At 37.5% G+C, this 12185-nt stretch overlaps 1 protein-coding gene across 1 annotated transcript in view; it reads right to left on the bottom strand.

Moving 5' to 3' along the window:
- Window positions 1–170: 170 nt before the first annotated feature.
- LOC137331288 (E3 ubiquitin-protein ligase RNF13-like) overlaps window positions 171–12185 on the bottom strand; it is a 234398-nt gene continuing 222383 nt past the window's right edge. The window contains exons 9-10 of the mRNA XM_067994997.1: window positions 5516–5596; window positions 171–4020 (exon numbers count right to left, since the gene is read on the bottom strand). Of these exons, the coding sequence (XP_067851098.1) occupies window positions 3620–4020; window positions 5516–5596 (482 nt within the window). The 3' untranslated portion in view covers window positions 171–3619. The remainder of the gene's footprint in view (window positions 4021–5515; window positions 5597–12185) is intronic.

The following is a 12185-nucleotide window of genomic DNA, read 5'->3' on the forward strand; positions in this document are numbered from 1 at the left end:
TCTCTGCCCAGTTCTGATGCAGGAGACCAGCTACCACAACACAAACAAGGGACAAATTGGTCATCTCATCATAAGGCTCTTTGTGTGTTGAATAGTTTACAGGGGAAAAAAAGCACTTTAAAGGCAGCAAGTGCCATTGACACTACTGCACCAAAAACAAGACATAGTCCTTTGGAAACTATTGTCTTTTATTCAATGAAATGATCACAGCAACTTAGCCCAACCTTCCACTTTACATAACTTTATTTGAAAAGAAAAGAACAGAATACATTTGTATTATAGCTTTGGAGTGCTGTATTCTCTATTTACAATTCTATAACTGCTGTAAATGTACAATAAAGAAATAAGTCAAATGAACTCAATCTTTTGTATAAATGCTTTGAAATGTCTACACAATCCATTTACTTATGGGACTCACAAATGTTAAAGAAATCAAATATTTATCTTTGGGTGAGTCAACTTAGTAGTGTAAAGTTCCCAAAAATCAAAATGGATGATGGGTGGAGAGATTGAGAACAGAGCATAAATAAAGGATTTGTGGATTTTTTTTTAAAATTAAGGACACATTCCCTTAGTCCTGTTAGTGTAGTTAATAATTGAATACAAAATTAGTTGAATGGAATGAATTTACAAACACTATTACAACTGTCTAAACTAAACCACCTAGTAGCCTCTGTGCAACACTATTAAATTACACTAACATTTCAAAATGCAGTGGAAAGTACAACATTACCCTTCTAAAGCTGATCCATAAAAGACTCTTGTACTTGGGTAATATTTAATTATAGTAAATAAAAATAATGTCACAAAGGGTCAGAGCTCTCATAGATGTTAGACAGATGAATGAAAGTTGGATTGCCCACAAATAAAACTATATCCTGCCTTTTGGGAGAGGGAGCAAGCCATGTCATGACAGCACAGCACTGCACTGTCTTATCAATCAAACACAACAGATTTTTTGAACATTTTATGGGTAGTAACATTCCTAAAGTATAAAGGACTGCAACAGCTCTTGAAAGGGATGATCTTTATGCTATCCAGCTTTATTTTCTTTAAAAAGGGATCACCAGTCTAAGTATGTACCACAATGATGTCATCCCATGTTTCTCAACACTAAATAAAAAGGTTACCCAACAATTTAAGTACAACACGTTTGTTCAATACTGTCATGTTATGCCAATAATCCCACAACAGATCAGAATTCTAAAGGAACCATCTTAGGCAAGAACAAGTAATGTATAAACTCACCTGTTATGAAATCACAGCAGCTAGCAGTTAAGAACACATACCAAACACAAACTGGTACCTTTTATCCCTGGAAAGCTATTACTATTATCTCAAACTACAGTAACAAATGCCATGGGGGAAGGCAAGTTAGAGCTATTATAGTACTTCTTCAGAGTCAGATTTATCAGTTTTAGTTTTAAGGCAGCCTCAGAAGACTTCCCAGAGAGTCACACTTAAAATTCGCATCAAGTTGTTGGGGGATTAGTTGACTCTCTCTAATGCCCAGCGTTCCCATTTGATTTATTGTAAAGCTCACACAAACTTTGTCACAAATCACTTCCACTAAACTTAAATAAACCTCAACATGCTTCCCCTTCCCTTATCTCCCTCATCTGCAGTTTGGGACTATGTCCAGGAAACATTAGTGGAATATAGATAAACTCATACCTGATCTAAGCACAGAATTTCAATATATTCATTCATCAACTGCAAAGAGAACATTTTGTGGCAAATTTATTTTACACTGATCAGGATTCAACTGTGCTTGCACTTAGTGCTGTTTGGGTGAACAAATCCTCAAAATAATTTTACTGTAGTGGACTATTTTTGGTAGGAGGGATATAATAACACATCTTTCTAATTTTTGTTTTAGCAGAACAAGTTAAAATTCACAAGATTTGAACACCTAAATAGCACATCCAACACCTGCCCTAAAAATAAAGGCAATACTACTGCTGTTTTGGGAGGAGTGGGAAAGGGGTAATTGAAAGAAACAGGATCAAACTTTTTTTCCTAAAAAGTTTAATGCAGGAAACCGATCACTTTGCATCACCAGTTCTCTGTACAGTAATGTTCTCTTTTTAAATATCTAATAGGACCAAATAGATGGAGGACACCACGAACATATTCAAACCATCTCCATCTTAAAAGAGAAATACACAAACATGCCAAGCATGTGACCGGAGTTGAACTTTAGGATGCATTATTCCAATTATAAGTATGCAGTCTACTTTTTATTTTAAATCTAAAAAGTTTATGGCCATATACGTTTCTAAATATATATTTTCACATCTAAACTGACATTACAGCACTTGAATTGTCACATGAATTAGGTTTTTCCTACATACATTCAACGGGCAATTCATTATCACTGTAAAATAGCACAGATGAGTCTCATCTTTTCCCTCCCCCCTGAAAATAATTTTTTGATTGATGAGTTGCAGGAGTTAGAAACAAATCTTTTCGGTTATAGAGTTTACAATGTGACAATTGATGACATCTCCCTCACTGACATAGCAGTTAGGGACCAGCTGGAAACAGCTTCAAACAAATTATGGCAAATCATATCACATCCAGTCAGTACAGTCATATGTATAGTTTGGAAACTAATTACATTATAGCATTTTTATTAAGGATCATCGTCAAGATTTTCTTTATACACCAAGATGGTGCATAGTGCACACATACAACTGTAGAGGTGATTGAACAGAATGACATAGAATATACTTTGTTCAGGCAGCTCAAATTAAAAATCTACTTGGGAATTAAACACATAAAATAATGTTTTGCACTACTTACTGGATCCACCTTGATGAATGCAACCCAAAATATCACCTTAAAATAAAACTGGAAACTGTAGTTACAAAGAGTATGCATAGTACACTAAAAAATTTATCTTTTTACTGTCAATCCTGTGTTCCTACTTAATTCCGTGGGTCAAATTATTGTTGATTTATAATAACTGAAATCAGGTACAGAATAACCCTACTTAAAAATCAAATCCAAAATTAATTGAGAATTTCAACTTCTTCAATGATAAACCTGATTTGGGCAAATACTCAAAGCAAGATACACTTACACCTTAATCAATTAGTAGGATTCTTGGGTTTTGGTGCAGAATAAACAGGAATCTGATAAAATAACATGATTTAAACATTTTACAAAGAAATATTGAGTCATTCAGCCATCTTTGTATTCAAGTTGGTTTTTTCTGTTAAAGTCACTCTCTCAGTATCTGTGGAACTTGTTGAATCCAACAACCACGGTTGGGTGATCGATATAAGTTTTACAGATGGCCGGCGGCACTGCAACAATGGCAAAGGACGACGACGATTCAGGGAAAACACCAGCTTGGCGTTGACCACTTTTGGGTTGCCGAAAATCAATGGATGTCTGCCACACATTATTATTTGACAGTTGCACTTCACTCCAGCAGCAAATCGAGCAGAGAGCCGTGAAACATTTTAAATTCCTAGAAAATTTGCATATATGTTGTGAAGTTGCAATGCATAAACTGTGGAAAGCAAATGGAAACATTTCCTGAACTTTTAATTTTGACACTCATTGTTTTTAAGGATGTGCAGATTTTGTGTTTAAAAAAGAAACTAAATCATCAAACTACTGCGGATGGCTCTCTGGTTCCTCTCTCTCCAACAATGGCTACGGGGTTTCCCTGCTGCATTTGAACTACTGTTTCTTCATTGACTCCATCCTCGACATCACTGCTATCTCCCTCCTCCTCCTCCTCCTCCTCCTCATATTCAGAGGACTCCACTGCTTCTTGGTGAGATTGGGATTCTGACATGGTACCAAAGGAGTGAGCACTGGTGGAGGCGAGTGATGATCTCAGCAGAGGCGTGTTCTCTGAGGCATCATCGTTTTCTTCATGGCTGCTGTCGACATCATCGGTTTCTGAATCGGATTCTCCCTGAGACGCCACCACCTTCTGTTTGCAGACAGGGCAAGTCTTCTTTGTTCTAGTCAGCCATGGGTCCACGCATTTACAGTGGTATGCTGGGTACATAAATGAGGGGGAACCAAAAAATATATAATTTTAAATAGTATGAATTTATGAAATTTGAATCCCTCAACATTATTTGGAAGTTCTGCAAAAATTAAACAAAATATCCTTCAGCCTGCTATTAAGTCAGCTGACAGAAAGGCTTACATGCAGCATAACACCGGCAGACCTGTTGGGCTGAATGGCGTGTTATTGTGCTGTAAAATCTTAAGTAAATAAAAGACATCTTAAGCTGGTAAATGTTCACACCTGTACACTGGAACATTACAGCCTCATCAACAAAAGCCAGTTAACAATAATTAACATGTTTGTTTTATTTCCTTTTTAAAAAAAATTAAACTGATATTGCTTGAAGGCTTAGGGGTAGAGTTTCTGCTTTGGGCGCAATCGGTAATTTCCCGATTGCGCCCAAAATTATGCTGGTTAGGTTATAGTTCAAGTTTCCACTAAAATGCATTTGCATAATCACAAATGTGAAATCTTCCATGAACCAGTGCATTTGGGCAGCATAATAGAATGTATTCGTTTTATTTTCTTTTTGCATTAAAAAAATATTCATTGATGTATTTAAGAGTGGTAACCTGGTGCAGTTTTATCAATATAGCTAAAAATGCGTTTATCACAAAAAATAAACATTTTTTGTAAACATGTTTAGTCCTCCACATGTGAGTAACCTGATTTTAAATCACTGAAAATGACTTAAAATTATACTGAACTATTTACTAGTTTCATTGGTGCATACTACTCAGTTTCTTAGTAAATTAAATTTTTTTTGATATGTAAAAACTTTTGAAATGTGCCCGTGCGCCTAAGAAACAAGTGCAATTTGAAGAGCCTTCCCGAACCAACGCACTCAGCGGAAACTCGCAATGTCGACCTGGGGGGTGTGGCCAATTTTGTGGGCAGGGCCTGATCCAGGAAAACTGAATCCTGAACCAGCATAAAAGATTGCAGAAAATACCAACGCAATAGTTTTAGGCGTAACTCACTTGCGTTTAAAATTCTCCGATCTTTTGCACTGGAATCTGGGTGCAAAACTAGCAGAGACTCTACCCCTTGGTCTCAGGTAGTTACTGTCTCAACAGGAGGAGGAAGCTAAACATGTTGCTGCTTAGATTTTGTTAAAACTTAAACAAAGGCAACTGGGCAGGAACGAGAAAGAATCCTTTAAATTTGGTCCTTCAAAGCATGTTAAAACCATTTTTACATTCAGTACAAGTATGGCTGTAAAAATTTGTGACTTGGATTTAAACTGGTGTCATAAATTCTCACTTTGGGAGCGTGAGATGGGTAAAGAGAGAGGAAACAGTCAGCAAAGATAATAGGAGCGTGCAGGATGGCCATTTTAATTGTTTATTATATTTTGATCTGTAGCTAATTCAAGAAGGAACTTGCCAAAGGGGTGGGGAAGAAGCCAATCTAATATCAGTGTGTTGAAAATTAAACTATCTACTTTGCTTGTTACAGGATCAAAAAGTATTTGCTTACCATGTGAACAGGGCAGGATGCGAAGCTTGTCACCTTCCTCATACTCATCCAGACAAATTGCACACACCTCATATTCATCACCTGCAGCAACACAAAAGAATGGTTATACTTCACTGCTGTAATGACGACACATTACTTAAGCAAGGCCATTTGAACATGAAGTATTGTGCCATTATTATATTAAAAATGTCGGAACAGCAACTAATAGGCATTAGACCATCCTCAGGATTTAACAAGTTGAGTGACAATCTGTTTATACAGCAGGTCCTCTCTTGGGGAACACTGAATAGAACCAGACAGCGCACTGCTGACATTTAATCTCTAGGACTGAGAATTGCAAGCTTGTAGATACCTCAGCTCCTTGCTTATATTTATGACAAAAGAATCACTATGTAAATCATGGGTATGCCATACTTAAAGGGCCAGGCCTTGCTGGCTCTACTAATACAGAAATACTTGATACTCTAATTGTTCTTCACAAGCCATTTACCAGACTCTGCAAAGACAAAAAAAAAAATTGAAAAAAAAAATGTACAAAATATATTTCCAAGTCTACAATTCTGAAGCCACCTCCCATTCCTGTTACAAACCATAAGGGATGGTGGAGTGGCTGAATCGCAATGTTTACATCATGTTAGCAAATGATAACTTCACATAACCTGTCTCCAACATTTCTCTAATTGGAAGCCACATGCAAGGATGCAGCATAAGGAGCTCCTGATTTCTATTTAAATGCTGGTACAAATGCAGCTGTAACAATTACACTAATGAATTTGCTTCCAATTTTGTTTAAAATCACTGCAATGATTTCAGGGTTTGGGAGCCAATCTATGAAGACGTACTCCTCGAAAGTGAGAGATTTCACTGCTTCTTGGCAGCAATGTGTACAATATGATTACTTCATTATATCCCACATCATTTCTTGGGCTTTTAAAGTCATCGTTATTACAAACATTAAAAGTGATGCAAAAACCAACATTGCGAGGTGCTGCAACAGCTCCACTATTTAGAGAAGTGTCCAGAAGTCAAACTGCACAAGAACCCTCAAATATAGAGACACCATCACTTTCTAATATGCTGGTCTTTGGTTCCTCTTTTGGTGAGGACACCAGCACATTTTTTTTTAAATTTAAAAAGAATTTATGTTTTAAAACATCTAATGCCATTTCAAAATTAGCTTCTAAAAGAATGCACTGGATAAGACTATTCACTTTATTTTTATACAGGTAACTGTCAAATGCTGGTTGGTTTGAATGACTCCGAAAGTCTGCCTTCTTTCTGGGAGAATCAGAAACATTTACGCTACAAACTAAGATTAACATTTTAATAAAAATGGTCACGAGTCCATAAAGCAGAAACTATATCCTTTGAGGTTATGCAGAAAGCCTCAAATGCTTCCTTTACTTTGACTGTTAAGGGAGAAAACACCACACAATGATCATGGGTGATTCAATGAGCCAATCCTACTTAGCAGGCAGGGAAAATATTGGTAAGTAGCACCACTGGAATGGTAGAAAAAGGTCAATTAGAGACCCGATTTTCCTCTGCTGTTACATCGGTAAACGAGTGTAACTTGGGGGGGGGGGGGGGGGGAAAAGAGGGGAAGAAATCAGGTGGGGAATCATTTCACCAGCTACCCACCACCCAACAACACTCCCAGGGTTTAAATCGCTAGAAGTGACCCTGGCATATAGTCTGTCCAAACATGGGTGGGTGTATTATGCTAAGCTGTGAATGACAAAGGACATTAAATGAAGTATTTCCTGTCATTTGCAACACTGGGGTTTAAAAGTTTTTAAATTCCTGCTTTGTCCAAGGCAGTGATCAAATCGGGAATTTTAAACCTCACCACCAACTACACTATGCTGCGGCAAGGTGCTGCAGTAATTTACCCCCAAAAGCAGGCACCCCTATAGTGCCATAACTGAAGAATAATTTGGATTTAAATGGTGCCTTTCACGTCCTTTAGAGTCAATAAATTACTTGTGAGTGTAGTTGGTGTTACTTAGGGAATCGTGGCAGCCAATTTGCACATATCGGGGTCCCACAAACAATGAGATAGACCAGTTAATCTGTTTTTGGAGTTGGTTGAAGGATAAATTTGGGCCAGTATACTGGGAGAACGTCCCTGCTTTTCTTTGAATAGTGCCATTGGATCTTTGTACAGATGGCTATAAATCAGCTGTGCCTCAGTTTAATGTCGCATCCAAAAGATGGCACCGCTGACAATTCAGCACTCCATCAGTATTGCACTGCTGTACCAACCTAGATTATGTTCTCAAGTCCTGCAGTGGGGCTTGAACCCATAACCTTCTAACTTACAGGTGACAGAGCTACCACTGAGCCAAGCTAACCCTCTATATGTAATCTGACCCTGGGAAATGGTTGGATAGGTTTTGAAAATCATTTATAAATAGGGAAGACAAGCATATATACAAACACTACTGTAAACTGGAAAATTTATAATTGCATCATTTCACTAAGAATGTCAGCCAAATTCTTCCGATGACCCTTAAGCAACCATAAGGTAGTCACAGACCATGTTGCATCTCAGCGATGGTATGATTTTAATTGGTGACTAATCAATTTTTAGAAATGTCTCAGGAGACCAATTTTACTACTTCCAAAAGGAAAAGGTGGTAGATAAAGGTCAGTGTAATATTTTCTGCAAATCTTGAATTTACATGATGGATTTATACAGGAATAATTCCCAGCATACACATTTAAAAAAAAATGATCCAGAGTTCGATGAAGTCACTTGTGAACTCAAGGTCAACCTGAGAAAGCATTAGCGTTCGATGTAAATGTTTGTGGGCAGGTAGACAGCACCATAACACAACACCTCAACCTTCCGCCAGTGTCAACTTGACTCAGTGGTAATACTCTTGCCTCAGTTGTAGGGTCATGCATTCATGGCCCACATAACGCTCAGTGTTTGGGTACCACAGTAGTTCAGTGCAATTTCCTTTCATTTCTGGGGCCAGGCTTCAAAATCCAGCCTAAACCGATGGGGTGAAAAGCTTCCTTCTCTATTGGTTGTACAAATCCTTTGCGAAATGAGTTGCAACAGTCACATGCCTAGTTTAAAAACTGTCACAATCTCTTCCAAATCTACTCAGATCTCTTTCCATGTAGCCTTGCTCCACACTTGTTCTTTTCTGAGTTTCATCCAGCTCACATCATAAGAGTTCTATACTGCAGTTACTACAGTTGCCATTTCATTTTTACTGTTCTGTTTATTTAAGCACCTCATGTTCAAAGTTATGAACACTTTGTTCAGCCAGGTTTTTATTTATTTAAAAAAAAATATTGGTTAAAAAGCATTAAAAATAAAAGATGCATGGGGCAGTCACACCGCAAAGTGTTATTACAGACTTCCTTGAAGTTATACATGTCAAGATTCCTCAGTGTTGGTTGAGGCTTTAGGAAATGCATTAAATGAACAATCACTCCCTGCTAGCAAATGGTTACATCATGACCTGGACAGGAACAGGAACCTCCCTGTCTAGAGAATGGCATTTGTAGAAGGATTTAACAAAAACAAACTAAAATAAGATGGTATCTCACCACCAGAACTTGTTTTAAAGAGGGACTCTCAGCATCATTTAAGCATAAAACTGGCAAAGAATCTAGCACCAAGGTGAAGTAACAAGTGACAACACCACTGTTGCGGAGTAAAAGTAGATATGATAAATCAATTAACAGCAATTAGGCGATGCTAAGCTTGATCTTTAAGCGCCTACGGACTTTACAAAGAGGGAAAGACTGGGGAATATAATTAGTTCCAAAGTTTTGGAGTCTTGGGAAAGAAAGGGTTAGAATGAATGACTACAGCGTCTTTCGGGTCAGTAAGGATGCAGGTCAATGAGATTACAGTTGGAGGAGAAAAGTAAGTCTGTCCCACGAGAAAAGAAAGAGAGGGTGAAAGGATTCACAAAAATGATAAACTGTTTTGGCAAGGAACCAGAAGGAACGGTTGGATGCTGGAAGGGCAGGCGGACAACAGTTGATGTTTCTTTTCAAGAAGAAAGTGTCTAGCAGCTGTAGTAGATTTAATAAAACAAAACTAGCGTGCTCCTTAAATAAAAGCTAAAATTATTTGGATGACCTGAACTGAAGTTAAGGGCAACTTGACGGCAGGCCTTAACACAAACTAGGGATTTTTCTAAACAAACTGAATAATTAATTCTAAGAGATTTTAAAAATAACTTTATACTGAGCACATTGGAATTCAACATAAGTAAAAATATTCATACCATCTAAGGAAGTTGCAAATTCTATAGTAATTAGTTATATGGCCTTACCGTTAACATTCCTTTAACTTAAATGCAAGGTAGTGAATTGTTTTGTGATTCATCAAAAATAATCTGGTAATATTGGAAGTCCTTCATCTGAACCTGATTCTCTTTAAGGTCCTGCATCAATGTCTGTATTCTGGAACAACTTACATTTATGTAGCACATTTAACGTAAGAAAATATTGCAAAGTGCTTTACAAATAGGGGCAAGGAAAACAGACACTCAGCTGCAAGGGAGAAATTAGAAGGGGCGACCGAAAGCTTAGTTTATAGAAACAGCATTTGTGTAAAACAAAACCAAATTCCCCATCAAGATCAAAAACCATTAGGTAAACATGCTCCACACCTTCTTCAATAACCAATTATATAAGCGACTGCATCACAGGAGCTATGATAATTGCTTCCAAGGATACTGGAGTACTGCTACAGGCTATGCTACATTTTACAAAGAATGCCATACTGGACCAAAACTCCACTCATAGTATGCAGGTTTCCTTTAACTACACTATACCTAAGTTCTATCCTATAAATAGAGCATTATGTATGAAGTTGATGGATGTCATATTGATTACAAATGTGCAAGAAACCTGTATGATTCACCTGGAATATTGTCACTCCAGTCAGTGTAGTACCCTTCACTTCTGGAATAAACACTATTTTAACAATTATACCTGCAATGTATACGTTATGTATGGCGAGGCCTAGGGCTAGCTGTTTATCAGCACAATGAACCAAAGGCTCCACATCATTGTTCATTTGAGGATTTCTCGATACACACACCTCACAGAAATGTACTGTATCCTGATCTTAAAACAGCTTCAGATATCATTAATTTACCAGAGTGTAGAAAAAGTGTCTTGTTGCACATATCTAGGCATGCATGAACAGCAAGAGTGGTACCTTTACTCACATTTGTTATAAAATCACAAGACAATCCAGAACAGAAAAAAAAGCTGTTCAGTGCATCAAAAATCACACTCCCTCCCACATCTGTTGATGCCCTACTTTCGAGACATTAAGTTCCTTCCCCTACCTTCCCTTGTCCCCAAAAGGAAAAAAAAATCAATATTGTTAGAATCCCCAATCTCCCTTTTCAACAGATAGCATTCCAGCTCCTTTTTTAAATGTGCCAATTGACCCTGAACCAAATCCCTTCTCTGGAGCCTGTTCCAGATTCATTTAGATACCTCTTTTTAAAAAAAAAATCTCATTCCTGTTTTTTTTCCCCCCAATTACTTTTGTAAGAAATAAACAAATTCTTTTATTTCACCGAAGCGCACAAAAAGATAAAATTATTTTACTGTTTGCTGCCATATGGGATTGTTATTTTGAATAAATTTATACGGAGCATACATCAAAAACTGAACACCGTTTTATTTGACCTTGAAAAGTAACAGTTTACACCAAACAAGTTTGAGGATAAGCTACCTATTTTCATATAACACTGCATGAAAATAATTTGTAATCAGCTTTTGGTTCCTCTACCCCTCCCCTACCCAGAAAAAAAAACTATCTGAATCCTTGTATTAATGAGGATTTGAAAATACAATGATCTTCAAAACTTTACCCAAATAGGAAATGTTTCTAAAGAAAGTATCTTCAGATGGTTTGTAGTTTTCCATAAACTCAGAACTCTTCTTGAATTGCCTAGTACTCACTGGAATGGGAAGCAATGTAGCTGGCAAGCAGTAATGGAAGGTTGCAAAGTTTTTTTTTGTTATTGTGTCTCATTATGATGAATTACTCAATGGGAGAAATGAGTAGCATTACCAGATTCAGCATAAACACAACTGCTGGAAGTAGCTACTAAAACAAAAGATTCAAGTGCCGACGTGAAAGCAGTTAGAACACAGTTACGAAGCCCAACTGAGCCAGGGGAGGAAAGGGAATGAACAAAGTTAGATAAAGTATGACAGGAATAAGCAGCTCATGTCAGTACCAAAAATGTTGCCACTGAATAACATCTGCTAAATGTGGCAGCATGCAGACGTCCACTGCTAAGATGCACAGCAATCAACATACTGCAGAGGCCTTCCTAATTCACAATCGCTCACACCTTGCTACCAGTTTCATTAATAAACTCCAATTCCTGCCCTCTTCCCCAACCTGAGACCAGCCAGCTTGGTGAATTTATATACGAATACAAAATCCCCAAGTCCCAATTAATTACCATCTCTTTGGGTTTCAAATCACACTTGCAACTGCAACCCAATACAGACCCACAACATTCACAGCAAAGGTAAGATGTTACAACATGAACCCAGAATGAACCAAACGCAACGATTGATACACTCGCCAAATCTGTACGACGCATATGTCTACAGGCATGAGATGAGTTAATTGTGAAGTAAGCCAATTCGCAACAAAAATATA

This window comes from Heptranchias perlo, chromosome 13 (genome assembly GCF_035084215.1).
Source record: "Heptranchias perlo isolate sHepPer1 chromosome 13, sHepPer1.hap1, whole genome shotgun sequence".
Classification (NCBI taxonomy): Eukaryota; Metazoa; Chordata; class Chondrichthyes; order Hexanchiformes; family Hexanchidae; genus Heptranchias; species Heptranchias perlo.